At 36.9% G+C, this 25,436-nt stretch overlaps 1 protein-coding gene across 3 annotated transcripts in view; it reads right to left on the bottom strand.

The window, feature by feature from the left end:
- The window catches only part of BBS9 (Bardet-Biedl syndrome 9), a 448,772-nt gene that overhangs the window by 342,805 nt on the left and 80,531 nt on the right, over window positions 1–25,436 (bottom strand). For all 3 annotated transcript variants that reach the window (XM_032401801.1, XM_032401802.1, XM_032401803.1), the window contains 2 exons: window positions 9,532–9,706; window positions 275–359 (listed from right to left, as the gene is read on the bottom strand). In XM_032401801.1, the coding sequence (XP_032257692.1) occupies window positions 275–359; window positions 9,532–9,706 (260 nt within the window). The remainder of the gene's footprint in view (window positions 1–274; window positions 360–9,531; window positions 9,707–25,436) is intronic.

Genomic DNA, 25,436 nt, shown 5'->3' on the forward strand with positions numbered 1-25,436 from the left:
AAAAAAAAAAAAAAGTGACCTCATCTGCACATTTATAATTCTAGTGATGCAACTCTATGATCTAATAAATTATAACAGGACCAGACATGTGTCTCCATTGCTCAATAATAGCCAACTAAATTTTTGCCCATTGATAAAATCATAACATAGAAAAGAAAAATAGCTAAAATAAATATTTTTTAAAACTTTCTTCCCAGGAATTTTTATTCTGGAAAAAAAATTGGTGGTTAGATATGACATTACTGAAATTCTTATATATTAAAAAAGGCCTTACAACAAGTCTTTTCCCAGAACCAAGTTTTTGTTGTTCAGTCTCCTGTCTTTTATCTGCATCCGTTGCAAAAGCAAGTACTTGGTACCTGTTTGAAAGATATGAATAATTATAAGTGATTTTATAGTTAAAAAGTATAAATTACTTTAAACTTTAAAATCACATAATCTATAAACTTATGAATTACATTTTTCTTGGTTTTAAAAACTGTAAAATTTAAGACTGAATTCTTATTGAATGACACTGTGACATGAAACTATGTAAAACTGTCATGATAAAGAAATTATAACCATGTCCCAAAATTCCATATTGGGAAAATAGCTCTGCCTACTATCAAAGCATTTCCATTAGAATTTTATATGACAAACAACAATATTCAAGAAAGATCCAGCACCAAAACACCACATAGAAAAAAACATAAATAATGCAAAGCAGCCAGATGTAGTAGAAATTGTTAACAGATATTCTATGACACCAGAAGACCAGTTTAGTCCCCAGATAAACCACTTACTAGTTGGCAAATTAATCACTGTGTCTTATCTTTCCCACCTACAACATGGGAATAATAATCTCTACCTCAAACATGGTTAAAAGAATTTAAAAATAATGTAATGCCTAGTATAGTATCTGGCATATATTAGGTGCCCAATAGATCAACAAACAGACAGACACAGATTTACATATAAATAGAGATCAATCACCTAGTAGTTTATCTGGTATGTAGTAAGTTCTCAATAAGGTGCATTATGTACATTATGACTTTCTATAAGTGTTTGATAGCTTTTATTTCATTAGTAACCTTGAGCTTAAATCATTCTTAAAAACAATTCACAAATATCATTCAATCCTGAAATGATTAACTTAGCCAATAAAATTTAAATTCTCTTATTTCCCATTAATTAATGACATATTGTTAAAGTAATAATCCTACTCTGAATGAAGAAACTTCAGACTCATAAATTCCTTTCTTTCCTATTGAATCAAAACTCTTGCATTGTTCTTCCATAGCTAAAAGGAAAATCAGTAGATATATTTGGACATCTCATATTGTCTAAGAGAAAGATATCTGAAAGTGTAAAAATCAATGACCTGAATGAATAAAAGCAATGTGGAATACCTAAATAAGCACTAAAATGTACACTGGTATTCAAATGTCATATACCAACTCTTAAAACTATCTCAATCAGGAATACTTGGTAAAAAAAAAAAAATGCCTTTAATTGCAGTTGGATGCAAAATGACTACGAATTAAGATAGACTTAGCAAGGTATTCATGAAAATCAGTCTTATGGTTAAAATGGAAGCTGAATGTATATGAATTTCATCAATTCAATAAACATATAGTAGCGATCTAATACATCTAATATATCTAAGAGTGCTCTGTGCTAATAATAGGAGGTATGCACATGGTTCCTAGGGAACATGGTGGCAGAAACAAGTAATTGAGATGGAGATATATGTTTTAGTATAGGTTCAGGAGGAGAAAGCCAGATTTTAAAGAATGAGTGAACACTCATCATGCTGGTAAAGAGGTAAAGGCATTATGGCAAGGCCAACAGCACATGAAAAGGCAAGTAGTAAAAAAAGACATGAAAGGCCATGACAGGAGTTTAGGAGAGATGCATGGCAGGGAGGAATGAGTCATGGGAAACGAGACAAAAAAGGTAAGAGGGTGAAGATCTCAGTCTTGTAAAACCATGCTAAGAAATTCCATGGGCAGCTGTAGCAAATGTCTCCATACCATTTGAGACTGACCTACAAAATCCCTCTGTCTCCAACAGTGCCAAATAATTAGACCTCACATTCCAAGCTTCAGATAGGATTATTTTACTCTTCCCAGTACACAGTAACAGAAACTGTATGCACTGGTGACTAAAACATCAGCCCCAGAGCTGGGCCTGCTATGGATCCAACCTCAGGCAATTAATTACATAGGAGGTTCATTTCCTGCACACACCAACCTACTAGAGGATGATATGGATATTAATGAGATTGTTGTAAAAATCCAAAGCTTTTGAGCTGTTTGAAGCTTCTTACAGAACTACAAAGCATTATTATATCATCCAGGAATAAGTGAGCCCCTAAAGTGGCCTCATTAACATCAAAACAGCAGGCAGAGACACAGCCAAAATTGACTCCTGATTTCCAAATCCAGACCGTTGCTCTTCCTGGAAGACAACTCAGAGGAGTATTTTATTACTAAATGTAACTGACAGTAAATTTAGATGATGACAAACTTACAATAGCATCTATTTTATAGTTCTCCCTTAAGTCCTCTTTACTGTGACCAATAATGTACATGGAAACCTATTTCCAAAACCAAACAATTCCAGGCAGACTTGGAAATTCTGAAATAAAGAAAATACTTGGGTTTTCTTTTTCTTACCACTCAAATGTTCAGTGATATAAGCTAAAGAATAAAAGTCCCTCATTGAGACTGCTGAAAGAATAATCAGGCCCAGTGTAATAAGATTTCACAAAAGAGTGTATCATATGTGTTTCTCAACAGAAAGGCACTAAGCACAAATACGGCAAGTCCAGGTGAATGGTAGCACTTTTTGACCCAATAGCCACAAATGCTTAACAGGTCCTGTGGAACCCCATGACAAACTCAGCCATATAATTTAGTGCTCTTCCCTATCACATCGTAAAAACAGCACCAAGTAACTAAAATATGGATTGAGGTGTCACAGAGCACAAAACTAAACCCTCCAAAATCAATTATTTTCAAATGAAACATAGTTGTCACCGCAAAGGTACCAGGAGATCCTGGAAACTCGATATTTACCAGAGAACTCTACTAGAAATGGAAGCTCCAGATACAGAGCATTACTATGTTCATTACAAGTAAAGCTAAAACATTCTTAGTTATGCCAGGAAGAGTCCTTTTCATTGAAACATGCCAGTAACAAAATAGCTTTCCTTACAAACTTTTCACTCTTTCATCAAGTTCTTGTTAAACATCTCCCTTTAGCAAGGTACAATGCTAGGCATTTCAGGAGATACAAAATCCCTGCCATCAAGGAGCAGTTAGCCCTGTCAAGGAGAAAAACAAGCAAATACGTAATACCAGTTAAAGTGTGACTAGTACTTGAGGACAGAGCAAAAAAACTACTCCGTGAAATTAAGAAGGAGGAGGTGCTACTTATGGCTAGGTCAGGAAGAGGAGCAGGGGGGCAGGGAGGCTTCCAGACATAATTTTCATATACAGAGAAGAAAGAAAAAACTTCAGATAGAGTACAGCATGAGCAAAAGAGGAGAGAGAGAAAAGCCCTAAACATATATGGAAAACAGATATTTCAATTTGGCCAGAGCCTAAGGTTGGTGAAGAACACAATATTCTTTTTAAAATATTGTCAATTGGGGTGCCTAGGTGGCTCAGTCGTTAAGCGTCGCCTTCGGCTCAGGTCATGATCCCAGGGTCCTGGGATCGAGCCCCACATGGGCTCCCTGCCTGGCGGGAAGCCTGCTTCTCCCTCCCCCACCCCCCCGCTTGTGTTCCCTCTCTCACTGTGTCTCTCTCTGTCAAATAAATAAATAAAATCTTTAAATAAATAAATAAATAAATAAAATATTGTCAATTAAACTCTACAAATAATTTAAAAATACTTCTTTAAAGTCACTTACCTACTTAGCAATGTACTAGGTACATGTTGGGTATGGTGTGTAGCAAAGAAAAGGAGAGAAAATAAAGCTCATGGCAGGTATACTTCTTCAGGGAGCCTCCCTCCACCGAACTCTCATTGAGAGGTCCCACCTGTGGGCCTCCTCAGTATCCTGTGCACAGCTCTCTAGAGCCTCTATCACAATGAACTGAAACGGCTGACTGACTTACTACCTCCCACCCTTGCTTGCATACTGCTTGAGGACAAGAGACAGCTCTTACTTGACTCTGCGCTTCCAGTACCTGGCACAGTGTGTGACACAGAGAAGCCTCTTGAAAAATGTTTCCTGAATGAATAAATGAATAAATGAACTTATTCAGCCATGTTTAAGACAAACTCTGCTCTCAGGAATCTGATAACACAAGACATACTCTGGAATATTTCAGCAGAATACAAGAAGGCAATATATGATATTTGGCAAAAATCAGTGTTTTAGGCAATAATATATCAAGGAGGTGAAAAAAAGGAGGATAATTGAACCAGTTAACTTTAAAAGTCCCTTCCAAATCTGAACATCCAAATTAACAGAGGTAGAATGGGACTGGGTTGTAAGGAGCACTGAATGTCAATATATGAAGGTTTCAATTTTTTAATGGGCAACAAAAATTATTCTGGCTTAAACAGGTTATTTTAAAAGGCTAGATATGAGAAGGATCCTTCAAAGTCTAGATTAGAAGAAAAGCAGAAATGCAAGTGAGAAATAAAGGCCTGAATGCCTTTATGGGAAATGGGAAGCAAAGGCTGAATACAAGGGAAAAAAGTACCCAAAGGTCAGGATTTACTGACCAAATAATTCTGACAAGTAAAGGAAAGAAAAAGAAAAAGAGAATAAAAGCTAATCCAAAATTGGAACAAACATTGCTAAGAGAATGGTGTTATCTATCCTGCAACCTCCCCCTCAAAAAAAGGCAAACAATTCTCTCACTTCAAAAGAAAAACAACAAAGTGTGTTTCTAAATTAGAACCACCTAGAGTATATGTTTGCAGTGATGATTTCTCGCTCTTATCCCCAAACCTACTAAATCAAAATCTAGTGTACTGGTAATTGGGAATCTGCAAATGTGCATTTTATAACAGGCTGCCCAAATGATCCTTATGCACACTGAAGTTTGAGATCCACAGCCTTCACTAGTTCCTATCTGAATATAACTGAGCTTGTTTTAAAGTAATTAAATATCAATATCAAAAATGAAAATAAATTATGTCTTAAAAGTCTTTTCTATTAACTGATTTCATTCTATTAACTGATTATAAATAGATGAAGCCTCAAAAGAACAAACCTACAGTTTTCATGCTTCCTCCAACCCTAAATTGCACCAGCGATTATCATTTAATTTAATCTATTAAACTTGAAAGCGTATATAATTGTAATATACTATTTAACGTTATAAGCCCTCTTAATTGCATCATTTCATAATAATCACATATCCTATGCATTTTTACCATTATAAAAGATCCACACAATGGATAAGGTGTGCATTTTTAGTCCTAGATGGAGATGGATTTAATAGATTGGTATGTTGGTAAATTACCACAGTTCAAAGAGGGTGAGCTTCTTTGAGATTAAACTTACACATTAAGGAAACCTACACATTGCTTCCTCATCCAGTCACTCCTGGAGTTATTACCAAATTAATTCCTATGCACATATTTCAAAGAGTAAGTCATGGAGCGTTCAAATCTTTCTTTTGTGTCCCCAGTGTAGCACTGCCAGTTCCCTCCTTGGCAGGAGTTGAGGCACGGAACTGGGTGGAAAGCTGAAAAGCACATCTCCTCAATATTGCTTAATCTTTGGCAGGCTTGAATGAATTATACAGATATTTTTCTCAACCCTCTCAAAATAAGTATATTTTATTTCTTACCAGTAGCAATGCCACAATTCATTCGTCTCCTTTGGATAAGAGCCATAGGAGTTAAAGAAGGAATATGATATAATGACACAGTACCTCCGTCAGTTAACTTCTGCTTAGTCACAAACATTTGCTTCTGTTCAGGGTTTTGAATCTAAGATACCCTGACAATAATTCACAAAAGGTAGATTGCCACTTAATGAAGGTGAAGGGAATACTGCATTAACTTGCTATATGCACAATACTGAAACTTGAAGACAAAAATTTACAGGTGTTGCCTGATGAATTTATATTTCTTCCTGCCTTGGGAAAAATCACACAACCAAAAATAATACTGAAAAGCTATAATGAAGTGTTGCTTAGACGTTTAAAGTTCTAAGTGTTGCCATCGGTAAGATAACAACAATAAAGTTACTAAAGATACTGTAATCCTCCAAGTCTATTTCTTTTCCAAGAATGAATTTGTACTTTCCTTTCCCCATTATCCCCTCCAACAAAAAAACACACCCTCCAAAAACTCAAAACCCTAATTTTTATTAAAATTTAGCTGGTAGAAGAAAAAGGTCTCTCTCAAACACAATTCCTCCAAATCAGTAAGAATTTCTAGCAAAAAGTATAAACTGTTTTCATAGGGTCATTTTCATACTTCATTTGTACTATGAATTGTTCTTTTTAAAACATTCATAATAACACTTGTATTTTTGCTAGTATTCTTCCTATGTCACATATTTTTTTAGAAAATAATTTCATATATGCATCTTTTCATCTGGCTTTTTTCACTCATACTGTGCTTTATTATTAATAATTCAGGGAACAGTCACAATAATTAATCAGCATTTTCTATGGGGTGGCAACTTGACATACATTCAATCCTTTTAACAAGCTTGTCAAAATAGCCATTATTCCCACAACTATACGGTCAATTAATCTTTGACAAAGGAGGAAAGAATATCCAATGGAAAAAAGTCTCTTCAACTGGGGTGCCTGGGTGGCTCAGTTGGTTAAGCGTCTGCCTTCAGCTCAGTCATGATCCCAGGGTCCTGGGATTGAGCCCCAAGTTGGGCTCCCTGCTCAGTGGGGAGTCTGCTTCTCCCTCTGCCCCTCCCACTGCTTGTGCTCGCCCTTTCTTTCTTTCTCTCAAATAAATAAATAAATCTTTTTAAAAAATGGTGTTGGGAAAATTGGACAGCAACGTGCAAAAGAAACTAGACCATTTTCTTACATCATACACAAAAATAAATTCAAAATGGATTAAAGACCTAAATATGAGGCCTGAAACCATAAAAGTCCTACAAGAGAACATAGGCATAACCTCTTTGACATCAGCTGTAGCAATTTCTTTCTAGATATGTCTCCTCAGGCAAAGGAAACAAAAGCAAAAATAAGGTACTGGGACTACATCAAAATAAAAACCTTCCATACAGCAAAGGAAATGATCAACAAAATGAAAAGGCAACCTACGGAATGGGAGAAGATACTTGCAAATGACATATCCAATAAAGGGTGAGTATCCAAATTATATAAAGAACTTATAAAACTCAATACCCCTTGCAGCCATCAAAAGGAATGAGATCTTGCCATTTGCAACGACGTGGATGGAACTGGAGGGTATTATGCTGAGCGAAATAAGGCAAACAGAGAAAGACATGTATCATATGACCTCACTGATATGAGGAATTCTTAACCTCAGGAAACAAACTGAGGGTTGCTGGAGTGGGGGGTGGAGTGGGAGGGATGGGGTGACTGGGTGATGGACACTGGGGAGGGTATGTGTTCTGGTAAGCGCTGTGAATTGTGCAAGACTGTTGAATCTCAGATCTGTACCTCTGAAACAAATAATGCAATATATGTTAAGAAAGAAAAAAAGAAGAAGAAGAATGTAGCAGGAGGGGAAGAATGAAGGGGGGGAAATCGGAGGGGGAGAAGAACCATGAGAGACGATGGACTCTGAAAAACAAACTGAGGGTTCTAGAGGGGAGGGGGTTGGGAGGATGGGTTAGCCTGGTGATGGGTATTGAGGAGGGCACGTTCTGCATGGAGCACTGGGTGTTGTGCACAAACAATGAATCATGGAACACTATATCTAAAACTAATGATGTAATGTATGGGGATTAACATAACAATAAAAAAATTAAAAAAAAAAAAACCTCAATACCCCAAAAACAAATGATACAACTACAAAATGGACAGAACACATGAACAGACATGTCTCCAAAAAAGACATACAGATGGCCAACAGACACATGAAAAGATGTTCATCACCACTTACCATCAGGGAAAGGCGAATCAAAACTACAATGAGATATCACCTCATACCTATCAGAATGGCTAAAATCAACAACACAAGAAACAACAGGTGTTGGCAAGGATGTGGAGAAAAAGGAACCCTCTTGCACTGTTGGTGGGAATTAAAACTGGTGAAGCCACTCTGGAAAACAGTATGGAGGTTCCTCAAAAAGTTAAAAAAAAATGTTAAAAACAGAACTACCCTGGGGCACCTAGGTGGCTCAGTCTGTTAAGCATCTGACCCTTGATTTCGGCTCAAGTCATGATCTCAGGGTCGTGAGATCGAGCTCCTCATCACACTCCATATTGGGTGTGGAGCCTGCTTGACATTCTCTCCCTCTGTCCCTCCCCACTTGCTCTCTCTCTCTCTCTCTCTCTCAAAACAAAAACAAGGATGGGTTAGCCTGGTGATGGGTATTAAGGAGGGCACGTTCTGCATGGAGCACTGGGTGTTATACGCAAACAATGAATCATGGAACACTACAAAAACTAATGATGTAATGTATGGTGATTAACATAACATAATAAAAAAAACAAAAAACAAAAGCAGAAATACCCTATGATCCAACAATTGCACTACTGGATATTTACCCAAAGAATATAAAAACAGTAATTCAAAGGGATACATGCACTCCTATGTTTACAGCACTATTTACAATAGCCAAGATATGGAAGCAGCTGAAGTGTCCATCTATTGTTGAATGCATAAAAAAGATATGATACACACACACATACGTGCGTGCGAGCAATGGAATGTTATTCAGCCATAAAAAACAATGGAATCTTGCCATTTACAACAACATGGATGGAGCTAGAAAGTATAATGCTAAGTGAAATAAATCAGTCAGAGAAAGACAAAATACCATATGACTTCAATCATATGTGTAATTGAAGAAACAAAACAAATGAGCAAAGGGAAAAAAGGAGAGAGACAAATCAAGAAACAGACTCTTAATTATAGAGAACAAACTGATGGTTACCAGAGGGGAGGGAGATGGCGGATGGGTTAAATAGGTGCTGGGGATTAAGGTGTGCACTTGTGATGACCATCTGGTGATGTATGAATTGTTGAATCACTATATCGTACACCTGAAACTAATATAACACTGTATGTTAACTAACTGGAATTAAAAACTTTAAAAGCCAAAAAAAAAAAAAAAATAGCCATTATTATCCCCGTTACAACCAGGGTAAGGACACTGACCATCAAACAGCTGCAAGCAGCAAAATCAGGATTCCAATCCAGGTCTGCCTCTTTCCAAATCCTTTCTCTCAATCTCTGCACTATACTTGCAAATATTTTATAATATGTAAATGATATCCTCTAAATCACCACAATTACATTTTATCAAAGAAACCAGTCTCTTTTTCATTTGTAATATCCAAGCTTTTTGTAAAAAAATATTAATCAGCAACATACCAAGAGTCATGATTCCAAAGATTCAACATCCAAACTTACTTGTAACTTTCCACTTGTCGGCAGGAAGAGACAGTAATGAAGGAATCTGTACGGGAACTGTAAGCAAGAGGGCCAGGTAAAAGAGAACCAGGGAGAAATCTCCCAAAAGCATAGCTTTCCTGCTCAAACACCATCAGCATCCCATCCATAGACTGGATACAAATTAAATCTCGACCTAAAGAAAAATTAGAGGAAATTAGGTGACTTTTTCTTTATAAATATAATGGTTTCCATTTACCACTATCCATCACAAAAATGTCATAGTTACTCTTTTCCCCAAAGGGGCAATATAAGCAGTTAAAATTTTAAATTACAAACTGATAAAGCTATCAGATTATTGTATATCAGTATACATACATTTCCCAATTTTTAAATTATTTAGAAGATGTCTATAATTTTAAGTACACTTATTTTCATTTACTATATGCTAAAATCTCTAGCTCAAGATAGATAATCTCTCAGAACAATCATGACCCTGTAAGATATCATTTTTTTCCAAAATCAGAAATATAACAAAAACTAATGAGTAGAGGCTACTTCTCTTCTTCATAGTATGTCAGTCTCATACTTTCAAATGACTTAGACATGAGTCAAACACAAGAGACCAAACCCACAGACATGCGTTAGGCACCCGTTTTACACAAACCATAGTGTTAAGCACTGTTGGGAGTGAAAAATACTAATACTGAAAAATACTAATCACAGATGCACCCTAAACTATGGACTGATTCTGAAGTGTCTTCTGCCCTAGAAACAGACAGAACATCTATAAACTACATATCAAAGCATTCAAAAAAGAATAACAGTCTGGGTTCAATATGGGCTCAGTATTGAGTGGGAGCAATTATTAGGCCTATACATCTCAAAAAGAGAAAAGTCATATTATAGGGTATCAGAAGTTGTTAAATGGATTTAATGTAGTTTTGCATAGCTCAGTCATTTGCAAAAAAGAACTTGTGACAGAGAAGCTAACTGTTCCCCCTAATAGCCATTCTTTCTTTTGATACTTGAATTATCACTAGACATGTGGCCATTCAGCATAAAAGTCTGCTTATCCAGGCCTCTATTACAGAAAAAATTACATGATTATGTTCTTGCCAATGAGATAGGAGCAGAGGTAATATGTGCAATACCCAGATACACCCGTAAAAGGACTGAATATACCCTCCCCTCCACTCTCCCCAGCATGACGGTGGAACTGGCACAGCTGTCTTGATAGGCCTCAGAGATGGAAGCCACATATGGAGGACAACAGAGCCCACCCCCACCCACTACAGCCTGGGACCACTTTATCTTCAGGTGGTTAAATACGGCAGAAATAAACAGCCTCCTTATTTAAACCATCATTAAGTCTGTGTCTTTGTTAATGCAATCAAATATCTATATCTTAAATACCACAGAACTTATTTGAAACTAAAGATCCATTAGCATTGCTAAATCTTAAATTTTAGTTTCTTTTGATTGGATCCTGGTAATAAAAAACAACAAGGTAGGGACACCTCGGTGGCTCAGTCGTTAAGCATCTGCCTTCAGCTCAGGTCATGATCCCGGGGTCCTGTGATCGAGCCCCGCATTGGGCTCCCTGCTCAGCAGGCAGCCTGCTTCTCCCTCTCCCACTCCCCCTACTTGTGTTCCCTCTCTTGCTTTGTCTCTCTCTGTCAAATAAATAAATAAAATCTTTAAAAAAAAAAAAAAACAAGGTATAGAAGACACTGGAACAACTGGGGAAACTGGAATATGACTATACGTTAGAAAAAATTAGAAATTATTGTTTTAAGTGTGCTCATGGTATTGTGATTATGTAAGAGAACATATAAGATTATGTTCTTATTGGGAGATGTGTGTTATAATATTTATGGATGAAGTAGCACAAGATCTGTACCTTACTTTCAAGTGGATCAAACTAAACCTGTGTGTGTGTGTACATATATGTAAATATACATATACATATACATATTATTTATAACTGTTGACTCTAAATGGTGAAAATATGGGTGTTCATGTTACTTTTTCTGGTATTTAAAATGTTTCACAATAAAAGTATAGACAAATAAAATACAGTGTTTAAATATAACCTTTTATATACAAATTCACTTTCTTAACAACTGGGGGGGGGAACTCAGCATTAGTGAATTGAGTAGGACCTGGGAGGAGAACAATAAATTTAATCTTAATAAGCAAGAATCAAAGAGACAACAAAAACAAATTAATGAAAAATTTATGCAATGACCCTGACCTATGGGGGAGAATATTACTGTAATCAAAATGTATTCTTGATGTCTGTATTATTAAAGAATGTGAGGTCAGAACATGTGTATTTCTAAAAGGAAGTACCAATTAAATTTGAGTTCATTTCAATATGTTGAATATCACTGAACCACAAATCTTCAGACTCCCAAAGACCTAAAAGAAGTGGTCCTCAAAGCATGGCTCCCAAGTCACCAGCATCAGCATCATATAGGAACTTCTTGGAAGTGCAAATTATAGGATTCTGCTCTAGATCTACTAAATCAGAAACTCTGCTATTAGGGTCCAGCAATTCTGGGTTTTACCAAGCCCTAGAGGCTCTCTGACGCATGCTAAAGTTTGACAACCACTGCCTTTGCGTGGTATAACAAAGAACTAGAGTTTGAAGAAAACTTGAGCCCCAGAGAAAACTCGGCTCCTTAGCATGGTACTATATGAAGTCTTATTTCCTGAGACTCTAGCAATATAGAGGAGCATACTTATACTGTAATGTCCACATGGGCTGCCTCTACAGTCAGATAATCTGGGTTTGAGGCCAGCTCCACCAATTATTGGCTATGAGCTTGGGCTCAAGTTTCCCTGTCTGCAAGACGGCATACCTACTTTAGTTAGCTACTGTGCAAATTAAATGAAGTATGGAAACTAGATCCAGCAGGCAGCAAATACTCCATCACATTGTTATTTTATAAGTCTCTACTACACATTGTATTGATGTTCAACTACTTGCTGTTTCCCACATACACCATGATGTGTATGCTTCCTTGATTTTGCTTATGTTATTACCTTTCCCCAAAAAGTCTTACACTCACATTCCCCGGTCTAGTGCACATTTGCTGGCAGCCTCTTGGTCGTCCATTCTCCTCTCCTCCTATCTTTGGCCATGAGGTTTGAATAATGAGACTGACTTCATTCTAAGCTTGAGGGTAGGCCCTGACTTATCCAAACCAATCTGTATCTCATTAATCACAGTGATTGGTTCGGGGATAGGTATAATTTACAGTCAATGTGCAAAATTAAATCTCTTGGTTTAGCTACAACTAGAGAAAAACTTACTCTTCCCTCTGGGGAATAATATGTGAGGAGGATAAAGTCTGGAATCACAGAGGCCATTTGGCTTTTACAAAGGCACAATTAAAAGAGGGCCATGGAAGACACGGTTTGAGCCAAGGCATCAAGCGTAACTTGGAGCCAAACCTACCTGGGAACTTGCAGGCAATAAATTCCCATAAATATTGAAGCCACTTTGAGTTAGATCTCTGTCCCTGAATCAAGTGGATCAACCCATTTGTCCTCTGAGAGACATCACAAACAGGCTCATCTCTTTCCCCCTCAACCACCCTCCATGTGTGATCCCACAGAGCTCCATCCTCACCTCCATCTTACAACTAATCATCAGTTGAAATTATCTGTTTTTGTGTCTCTTGTTCACCCTAGACTAAACTCCAAGGCAGGAAGCATGTCTTACTCATCTTTGTAAATCCAACAACTATAAAATGCCTGGCACATAGGAGATACACTAATAAATGTCTGTTGAACTGAAGTAAGCTAGGCAAAATAATTTATTCATCTGAAGTTCAGATTGGCTGAGATTTTATTCTATGTGTTTCACATACTGCATTTGAAGTATGTGAAAAATGCTTTATTTATTACAATCTCAGCTGCTGACGTTTAGAAAAATGTAGGGATCAATCCAAAACATTACTCAAAAATAAATAAATAAATCCTTCAAATCACTGCTTTGGAAGCCACTTCAGAATACATACCAAAGGCTCCCCTTACAGATAATGGGAACAGAAAGAACAGTCTAGAGAAGCCATGAAAGTTTGTAGTTTTGACAGAACAGAGCCAACAGGAAGCCTTCATAAAAGCGATAGGATTTCAGGAGCTATTTAAATGACCTAGCCCTGAACCATACTCAAAGTCCTTACCACATGCTCAGTATTATATTAGGAGCTGTAAGAAATATAGAACATCAGGAGTAAAAACTACTATTGACATTTACTGAGCACCTGTTACATTCCTGCCTTTGTGCTAAACATTTACCCAGCATATTAGCTATAATCTTTAATAACTCTAAAGGTGGACAGTAGTCCCATGTGACACATGAGAAAACTAAAACCCACAGAGTTTAAATAATTTGCCTAGGGGCACCTGGGAGGCTGAGTCGGTTAAGCGTCTGACTCTTGGTTTTGGCTCAGGTCATGATCTCAAGGTCATGAGATCAAGCCCCACATCCAGCTCCATTATCTGTGCAGTCTGCTTAGGATTCTCTTCCTCTCCTTCTCCCTCCCCCTCTGCCCCTCCTGCTGCTCACGCACTCTCTTTTTCTCTCTATAAAATAAGTAAATAAAATATTTAAAAAATAATAATAATAATTTGCCTAATGCCAAAGAGTTAGAAAATGACAGAGCTAGTACTCAAATAGAAATCATTCTCACTCGATTATACCACATGTTCCCGGGGAGGCTTCATTATACCACACTGGATCCATTTTAAAAATTAATGTAAGTTAACATACAACATCTAAATGATGTGAAACAGACTAAGTACTACAGAAAATCAAAGAGCTTCATTACAATGAACATCCTGGGAAAGATTTCATGATAGAGATAGGATGTATCTGAGAAGGATAGGTATAATGAATAGGGGTCAAAGTTAAGAGTAGAGAAAGCTTCTGGAGGGAAAAGGAACATACTAGAAGAAAATGCAGAGGCATTTAGACTTGACCCAGTGAATGTATCAAGTTTTACCAATAGGGCATGAAACATAAAAGCAAGCAGTAGATTGAAAAGATGACCATATCTTTTTTTGTTTTTAAGATCTTATTTATTTATTTGAGAGAGAGAGAGAGCGAGGGAGAGCATAGGTGGGGAGGAAAGGGAGAAGCAGGCTCCCCACTGAGCAGGGAGCTTGACGCAGGGCTTGATCCCAGGACCCCAGGACCCTGGGACCATGACCTGAGCCAAAGGCAGATGGCCAACCAACTTAGCTACCCAGGCACCCCAAAAGATGACAATATCTTAATGATGCTTCCTCAAAAATTATGCCTTAACTGTACAGAGAAAAAATGTCTTTTAACATTGAAATAATTTGGAAGGTTGGAGATTTCATCAGAATTTAAAATCTGGATATATATCCCATTGATCTTTACCCATGATGAGAGAAAACCAACCATTGTGATTTGAAATATTATTTGCAAGAGCTAAGAACAAATTGAGAAAGGACTCACCAAAACCATTTTGAAAGGATTTTTAAAGTCATTATTTTTTCATTTTCAATGGCAAAGAAAAAATTTTATGTCTGTGGGGATGGGGAGGTGGAGGCAGGAAAGTTCTATTATGGCAGCCTCATGAAATGAACATTTATTAAATACTGTGTCTCATTTCCTGATGTTAAAATATCATGTAGTCAAAGCTTTAACATGATGGATAAACATGTTGAACTGACTGCTAGATTAACAGTCTTCTTTACTAAATTATAGTCTATTCATTACAATGTGTGTGCATGCGTGCATATGTGCATGTGTGTGTCCCCATGCCCAGAAGTTCTTTCTACCATGCATGACCCAGAGCATTTTCCATCATGCACAATTACAGCAACAAGGGTCCCATGGAGGGCAGTCCTGAATACCATTTCCTCCATTTCTCTGCTGTCTTTTTCTTCCTGTGAAATCTACGCAGCAGAGTAAGTGGAATGGCATACATGAAAGAAGACTACCATTACTCAGCATGCTACATGTATTCTGAATCTCTCTATGCTCATATTTCTTTTACGCATTGAGTAAAAATACAAGTGAAGAAATGCAAACGTGACCTGTGGCCAAGCATATATTGCAGTTCAGCATGCAGCTGTCAAAAATACTTGGTCTTTCTCCAAGCCTGAAAAATACATGAAAAACAGCTGTATAGGTAGTCAAAAAGGCAGACAGGAAACATCAAGAGACTGATACATAAGAACAGAAGAGTCCAAAAGTCTGTGGAACTTCCGCTCGCTCGCTCACTAGTTTTGCACACATGCACAGAAAAAAAATTTTTGTTGTTGTTGCTACAGAAAAACTGAAACACTAACTCATTAATCTTTATTGCAAACCTAACTAAAAAATGATACGTGTTTGCTATGAGCAAGTACATAAAAATGTTCAGAGTAGAATTTCAACAGATACTGACTTAAAAACAAATGGTAGATGGATTTCTAGAGCTTGCAGGATTTTAAATTCACCATTAAATAGAATTTTTATACTTTTTCATTCATATCATCATATCAACAGAACTATCATACTTTCAAGATACATGATACTATTTGGTCATGCTTAATAATTAATAATTGGCAATTAACTGAATCAAAGAATAGCTAACTTCTGTCTTGTTACTCTCTCCCTCATATTTTTTATTTAAGCATTTTAAAGCAATCAGTGTCTGATAATAATGCAATATTCAAGTAGATTCTAAGTTTAAAATCTTAGTTATATATAAATAAATAAAATTTAAAGCCCTAAGCAAACAGAGAAAATCAACAAATAGAACACATGTGTTGAGCTAAACAGTTAATACTTTTAAATATGTACCAGGGAAAAATTACACAAATTCTCAACTATTATTCAAGAGTTTCCCCCAATAAATAACTTCATGAGACTAATTACTTTAAGGCTCAAGAAAATAAAAATTGGGTCTACATAGTAACTCTTCATATGAACTTGCCTTTTGACATTTTAATGTGTCTCATTTTAATAGGCACTTTAATAGACTTACAAAGACCACTAGTGTGTGTTCCGCCAAGCTATTTATCACAATTTTCCCCTTAAACTGTGAACAAGTTTAATAACATAAAGAAATTACAGCCATTCATTAAATTAGCATTACATGGTGATGGATTCAATATGAATGCAATGTTAGCATTTAAAAGAAGGCCCTAAACATATTATCACTTGCATCCATAAGATAATGGGTGAATTACTTTGTCCAATGTAATGATAATGAAAGGTTTGATAACATTCTCCAGAACTCACATTCATTCAATGAATTCCACATTCACTGTATACCTAGTATGTGCTACAAGAGAGACATAGTTGCTACCCTAAGAAAGCGCAGTGAATATGGGAGTTCACCAGTTAAATATTCTAATAATGTAAGAACAGGGGCATATTAGAATAATTTAAAAGGCAATGCAGTTTGATTAACAGTGTCTGGAAGAATCAAGAAAAGCTTCAAAACAGAGATAACACTTGGGCCTTGCAGGTTGAGAAAGAGTTTACCCAGACAATCAGAGAAACAAAAACAAAGACCACACTGTGCGCAGACACAGGGATTATAAGAGAATTATGTCTGGAGAGGAGTGAGAGCAGTGAACTCTGGGGGAGGGTCTCAGGTGGAGAGAGAGACTGCTGATGAATATGGCAGGCGTGCTCATCAGAACGGATGGCAAAGCCAGAACTTGAAACCAGATTTGCTGCATCCTTATTTTAGCCCTGAAAGCTCTGCCAGTTTGCTCACCTGTAAAGCAGTGGTATGAAAAGATAACATGATGCTGCTATAAGGATAAAATTAAATAAAAGTACATACTGCCTGATCCTGGTAAGCATTCAATAAATGGTAAGTAAGTAAGTGATATTATTGGATTGCCCTCTTTCCCACAGATCAAATTATGTGAAAAAAACTTTTAAGTTGAGGGGAAAAAATTCCTTCAGAGCAAAAAGGGTAAATTTAATGTAAGAAGGACTACACAATCAGAAATTTATCCTTTTTGTCAAAGCAAAGGGTTTTTAAGACTTTAAGAACTATGGAAAATCTTTCAAAACGTACATCTATGGGAACTGCTGGCTATTCAAGTTGATATTCTGCCTATTTTAAGTTTACTTTGCTCAAAACAGCAATTCCCTAACATGGTAACTATTGAAATCTCTAAAGAAATGTATTGTGAGTGCCAGAAAGCTCTATCTGGGAATGCACTGTCCCTGCCTCCACATCCTTCCCCCAACACACACAATATCTATAATCTTCCCCCACCTCTATTATTAATGTTTTATGCAGGATTACCCTGAATGACGTAAGAAAGACAAGACAGATGATGTCATACAGAAGAGTCCATTACTTCTTAGCATTCCTTTCTTTTCTCTCATCCAAGAGAAAAATTCTTGAAGAGTATGTTGGGGGTATAGTTTTTTTAAGTAACTAGTTTCAAAGGAAGGTAGAGTTCTCAAGGTAATTAACAAGCCATGACAAGAAACCAGAGAACCAAAAAAATTAACAAACAGAAAACATTTTAAATACCTCTTCATTTTGTACAAATATTCTTCATTTGCAATATTAACCATCCCATAAAGCAATAACTCCAAAAGCTAAATATTTGCTTTTTATATATTGTTAACTCTCTTAATCCTAAAATCATGAGTGATATCAAAAGAAGGAACAATAGTCTATAGTCTACACTAGACTCATTATAACTAATTAAATTAAGTCATGAAAAAAATAACTAAAGCCAAAAAATTCTCAGCTGAGGTTCAACTTCATCTAAACTCATACAAGTTTTAAAAAGTAAATCAAAATGAGTTAGGGATAATGACAATGATGACTTTAAACTTCCTGAACTGCCAATTCTTATCACAAAGGTCGATGTGCCATTTAACCATTGTTTGGTCTAATAAATTTCCTTGGAGTCTTCTAAAAGAAGCCGTTAAAATACCATATCATTAATAAAGTTCATAAAAACAAATATACCAAAGCAATCATCTTAATATACAGATACAATCATGTTATCAACCCACTCAAAAACTTCAAAAGTACTCCAGTATCTCCAGAAATAGGTATAAATTAATAAGCAGGAAATCCAAAGAACTCTTTAATGTGTCTGCTAAATGAACTTTGACTACTCCCTCTCATCTAGTCCCAACCACCAAACACTTCAGGTAACATAAGCCTGACCTTTAAATGCCCTTACGCATTTGTCAGTCTAGTTCAATTCATCTCAGGTGCTATTCCCCCACCTTAACCTCACAAAATCCTTCTATACATCCTCAATCCCCAGGATACAATCCCATCACTTCGAAGCCTTCTCCAATCCCCTCTAGGCATAAATACCACACTAGCCCTCTAGTCTTTCTTACTACATTCTGCATCACTCCCTATTAGTACTGACAATATTTTTCCTGGTGATAAGGCTAAATTTGGCATATCTCTCTCCCCTCTCCAACTTCCATATACAAAGCATAAAACCCTGGAAGATGAGCCTATTTTGTTTTCATTACCTAGCTCACAGCATTGAGTGACATCCCTTATATGTTGGGGCCCAAAACATCTGTTCAAGTAAACCATCATGAAAGTAAAAAGCTGGGGCACCTGGGTGGCTCAGTCAGTTAAGCATCTGCCTTTGGCTCAGGTCATGATCCTGGAGCCCCAGGATCGAGTCCCGCATCGGGGCTTCCTGCTCAGTGGGGAGTCTGCTTCTCCCTCTGACCCTCCCCCCCTCATGCTTTCTCTCTCACACACTTTCTCTCTCAAATAAATGAGTAAAATCTTTAAAAAAAAAAAAAAGAAAGTAAAAAACTATGTCAGACTGTAGTGCTAGGTACCAGGATGCCAATGATCCTCAAGCGGGCCAAGATACTTAACAATATTGCCACGTTCACATGAAAACACCTTAAGATCTGGCATTATGCTTTATTCACCATACCTCCCAACCCTGAATAGTCCCTAGTATATAGTAGGGCTCAACAGCTCAATAAATATTTGTTGAATGAGTGAATGAATAGCATTAAAGTAAAAATGGCATAGTAAAGGCCCCAAAATAATTAGTTTTAATATGTGACACTTAGCAATTAGAATTCTAAATTATTTTAGGGCTTAGGACTGTCAAAAAACAAAGTACTCATTGTATGCCCAACATCAGATACACTAAGAAATATTAAGAAGAAAAGGAAAAGGTAAAAGATAACTCAGCTCTTAAGATAAACTCTAATGGAAAGGCACAGGAAATAAAGGTGGGTTGGGAGAGGATCCCAAAGGAAAATATATAAATGAATGTGAAAATCACTCAAGCACAGAGAATAAATTGTGGAAGCCCAAAGAGGCTGCCAAAGGAATACAATGATCTTCGGATCCATCAGTATTTCATAAAACTCTAACTTCAAAAACATACACAGATTAAATTTTAAAGCTTTAGTAATTATTAGAACTCTGCATTCAGTCTTTCTGGGCAATAAGAAACAAGAGATTATTACCTGAGGAAAAATACTTAAAAAAGGATACTGAATAAGATACTCTCTGGCTGTTAACCTTTTCCCAGAGCAGGATGGTATATCATGAAAGAACAAAGTGGAGAAAGTATCAAATGCAGATTAACGTATTAATGTGTAGTGGAAAGAGCAATGATTTTGAATCAGAAAGACAAGGTGATAAGGTTTTGAATCCTGGCTCTGACACAGAGATGATATGACTTTGGAGGCTTTGTTTAATTTAATTCAGTCTGTTTCTTCAAATGCAAAATAAACCTTATCACAACCTCTACACCCCACTGGGTTGCTGTGAAGATTAAAGAAGGGAACATACGCAAAATACACAGGTTAGTATCTGGAACATGGTAGAAATGCATGCCAATCTTAATCTCAAAATCTGCACGCTAAAAAAAAAACAACCAACTAATTTCCCCTAGTACCTACACTTATCTATAAACCTTGGATATGACAGTTTAGTCATTAAGTCTCACTTCATAGGTATAAAAGGGCAGAAAACCTCTCAGGGGTTGTTAGGACAAAAGGTGACTGTGAAGTTGGAAATAGTTCAGTTCAGAAATTCCAATCTTTATTTGCAAAAGTACTTGCTAAAGCAGTGATTCCAGGTTTTTGAATTTCACTGATCATCATAGATTGTCAACCTTGTGAACTGCTCAATCAAAAGATTTTTTTTAAGAAACACAGACTGGGGCACCTGGGTGGCTCAGCGGTTAAGTGTCTGCCTTCGGCACAGGTCATGATCCAGGGGTCCTGGAATCGAGCCCCACATCGGGCTCCCTGCTCGGCAGAAGCCTGCTTCTCCCTCTTCCATTCCCCCTGCTTGTGTTCCCTCTCTCGCTGTGTCTCTCTCTGTCAAATAAATACATAAAATCTTTAAAAATAATAATAATAGGGCGCCTGGGTGGCTCAGATGGTTAAGTATCTGCCTTCGGCTCAGGTCGTGATCCCGGAGTCTTGGGATCGAGTCCCGCATCAGGCTCCCTGCTCCTTGGAGAGCCTGCTTCTCCCTCTGCCTCTTTCTCTCTCATGAATAAATAAATAAAATCTTAAAAAAATTAAATTAAAAACACAGACTAATATCACCAACATCTTCTATAAAGACAATATAATACAAATCAGTAGGAAGTAGAAAATGTTAGCACTAAGTACAGCCCTTTAACTGACCAAAATTTTTTTAGCTTTATAAAAAATTCAGTACATTAGCTAATTTTTTTTGTTGCCTTAAAATTACTCAAAACTTTAACATGGGATAGCATTTCAGAGCAACTATTTTATCCCAGCATTAACCACTTTTATTTTTTTTAAGATTTTATTTATTTCTTTGAGAGAGATTGAGCAGGAGCAGAGGTAGAGGCAGAGAGAGAGGAAGAAGCAGACTCCCCGCTGAGCAGGGAGCTCGATGCAGGGGCTGGATGCAGGGGCTGGATGCAAGGCTCAACGCTGGGCTCAATGTGGGGCTCCGTGCAGGGCTCAGAGATCATGACCTGAGCCAAAGGCAGGTGCTTAACCATCTGAGCCACCCAGGCGCCCCCCCCACACCCCGCCCCCGGCATTAACCACCTTTAAAGAACTTCCCACAGCAACACTTAAGAGCCACTATTGTAAAGAACTCAGAAAACAAGTACAGAAAGTTTTTTCCTTTATAAGAACAAAGGAAAAACTTGTTCCAAAACCTATTCAGTCCTAGGTAAGGAAACAAACATTTTCCATAGACAAGTTGGCTCTTTATAATCTCACCACCATCAGGCTTCTGGAATCCAAAAGTGAGGCAAAGGCTCCCTCTGCTGACAAGTAGAAAGGAATCTAATCCTATCAAAAGGCAATGGACTTTTAAAAAATCTTCCTAATACTGACTGGATATTGCATGCTTTTACTATTCTCTATCAAAGACTAATTTTACTTTATGCCCTAAAACACTGGAATACAGCTCCAAATGATATGGACATGAAAGAGATGTATAACTGGGTAACACTCAATATTTCAATAAATCTTTCTAAATCAGCTTTCAAATTTCTTGGTTTCTCTTCTATGCTCTAAAGGTGAACTGAGCTATAATGTCATACAAAGAGGAAATTAAACCAAGAAAGGTAAAGAATTAAGGTGGGTTTTAAGAGGTTATATGGAACAAAGCTAGCACTCTGTGAATGCATTGATGACCTCTCGGACACGTCTCATGAGACTAATAGCTAGAGCAAATTAAAAACTTCAAAATTAACAATAATAGCTGTTTATAAGTGCTGGCACAGATTATTAGCATTATTAGCATATCCAACTCTAGAAACTATTCTATAGTTTGGGAAGGTCAAGAATTACTGTTGTCACGTGACTGTGGAGAGACTGAGGGCTCAGGAAAGTTCGAGGATTTGTTAGGGATGCACAGCTGGTGAGTAGCAGGGCCAGAACTCAGCCCTCTAAGTCTTCTAATCTCCAGTCTTTTTCCTCCAACTGAAAACTAAGCATAAAGTAGGTACTCTAATGACCTTTCTGATTACAAATTCAACACAGCCTATCATCACAACTGCACTTTGTATGCTTATAAGTAACATCACATTTAAATATAAAATGTTAATTATTTCACTTTGGCAGACAATGCTTGATATAACTGCTTGCTGATTCTTTGATATAATTTCTTTTTTTATTCTTGTCTTATTTCCATAAGAACTGCTTACAAAGATAAATAAAATTAAATTATTAAATGAGTAGATGAGAATAGCAGATAAAACCCTGATTTTCCCACTAAATTACTGAATAAAATGTTTGTTAAAAGCAGCATTTTTAAGCACATCAATATGCTGCCAAAAAAAGAAAAAGGTAAATAGAATTCAGAAGCCAAACAGTAAATGAAAGTGAAAACCCTAAAAGGTAAACAGAGCCCCTGGGGCATTTTCGTAAACCAGATAACTTCCAGCTTCAATTTTCATGGTCTCAAATGACATATGGTAAAGGAGAAAAACCTTGGGGCCCACCCTATGTGGGGAATCTAATTGATCCTGTACATTATCTCCCTTCCCCCAGTAGAAAGTTAAAACCACAAAGGGCTCTACCCTTAGTGTAAGGAGAACTTAGAAATAGCATTTCCCCCTCAAGCCCAAGAGAAAGCAAAATAAAATGCACATCCCAAAACTTGGAACCAGATGAAGGAAAAAAAAATCTCTCCTAAGAATTCATAAACCCCAAGCTGATCTTAATGTGGGTTTTCAAACCAAATTCATTCTATTGGCTTATCCAAGAAGCCTTAATCTGTGAATTTAGTATAAAGGGATCCTGGGTTAACAGAACAACCAAGCACCTGACAAAAGAAAACTCAAATCTCTGAAGGAACACACCAACCATCCCCATGGATACATTCCAAAAAATATGACCTCACAGGCAAAATCACAATATACAAGGAATTGAAGGCAATAAAAGTAAAAGACAGCAAAAATAATAGAGAGCAGAATCAGAACTACAAACTACACTGAAATTATAAACAGAGAATATAAAAATACTATATTTTATGTTTAAAGAAATAAAAACAGGTATTAAAAATGTGATCACAATTTACTTGGTTAAAAAAAAAAATGTGATCACAAGAACACATTCAAAGAGGCATATGCACACCAATGTTTATAGCAGAAATGTCCACAATGCCCAAATTATAGAAAGAACCCAGATGTCCATCAACTGATGAATGGATAAAGAAGATGTGGTATATATATGTATATGTATATAAAATGGAATATTACTCAGCCGCAAAAAAGAATGAAATCTTGCCATTTGTAATGACATGGATGAAGCTAAAGAGTATTATGCTAAGTGAAGTAAATCAGAGAAAGACAAATACCATATGACTTCACTCATATATGGAATTTAAGAAACAAAACAGATGAACATAGGGGAATGAAGAAGAAAGAGAGACAGAGAGAGAGAAAGAGAGAGGCAAACCAGAAAACAGACTCTTAACTACAGAGAACAAACTGAGGGTTGCTGGAGGGGAGGTGGGTGGGGGATGGGCTAAATGGGTGATGGGGATTAAGGAGAGCACTTGTGATGAGCACTGAGTGTTACATGTAAGTGACGAATCAATGAAACCAATATTACAGTATATCTTAACTAACTAGAACTTAAATAAAAACCTAAAACAAAAAAAACAAAAAAAGTGAAAAAAGAGTGTCAACAACCAAGCAGATTTTTTAAAGGACAAAATAAACTTTGAGAAATAAAAAATATAATAATTAGACTTAACAAAGTTAACAAAACTCCAAGAGCAGTTTCAACAGAAATTAGTCTCTAAATAGCATTGATTGAGGAAACAAGAAAATAGAAATAATCTAGGATGCACTAATAAGAAACATAGAGACAGAAAATGCAAGTGGACTTGAGAGATATGAGCATATAATATGGTAAGATGGTCTAACATGTATCTAGTTGGATTTCCACTAGGAGATAATGGAAAGAATATAGGAGAGGCAATATTCCAAGAAATAATGGCAGAGAACTTTCCAGAACTGCTGAAAGGCACCAATCCTAAAATCCAGTTTTAAGCCACATAAATTCCAAGTAGGATAAGTAAAAATAAATCCTCTCTTAGATACTCAACAGAGAAACTGCAGAACACCAAAGACAAAGACAATCTCTTAAAAGCAACAGAGAGAAAATGACAGATTAACTAGCAAAAGAATAACAGCTAGACTGAAAATTAATTTAACACCAATGGAAGCCAGAATACAGAAGAATATCTCTTGTGTAGCAAGAAAAATAACTGTCAACATAGCATTGTATATCCAGCCTTCTCCCCAAGTACCCCCCTAAATTTTAATGTAATAAAACAAAGACTCTAGGGGCGCCTGGGTGGCTCAGCCGTTAAGCGTCTGCCTTGGGCTCAGGTCATGATCCCAGAGTCCTGGGAACGAGCCCCGCATCGGGCTCCCTGCTCCGCGGGAAGCCTGTTCTCCCTCTCCCTCTCCCACTCCCCCTGCTTGTGTTCCCTCTCTCGCTGTGTCTCTCTCTGTCAAATAAATAAATAAAATCTTTAAAAAGAAAAAAAAAAGATTCTACTCACCAATAGTTATCAAAGTAATTAAGTTCCTAACACACTCTACTCAGCTAGAGTTGACTCTAACCCAACTTTCAGATCTTGACTTCCTTAGGAAAGCCAGATTAAAGCCAAATTAAGCAATACACCCCTGAAATATACCCTCATTAACATGGCATCATTTCCTTAATAGCACTTATGATTTTATACCTATCTTTAGGATTATCTACTTAATGTTTATCTCCCTCTCCAAATGTAATGAGGCCACAGATTTCTATATTTGGCTCACCACTGTATGCATAGTATCTACCAGGGTACCTAACACATAAATGGAAGGAAGGAAGGAAGGAAGGAGGGAGGGAAGGAAGGAAGGAAGGAAGGAAGGAAGGAAGGAAGGAAGGAAGGAAGGAAGGAAGGAAG

Source organism: Phoca vitulina, unplaced genomic scaffold, assembly GCF_004348235.1.
Source record: "Phoca vitulina isolate PV1807 unplaced genomic scaffold, GSC_HSeal_1.0 scaffold4, whole genome shotgun sequence".
Lineage (NCBI taxonomy): Eukaryota > Metazoa > Chordata > Mammalia > Carnivora > Phocidae > Phoca > Phoca vitulina.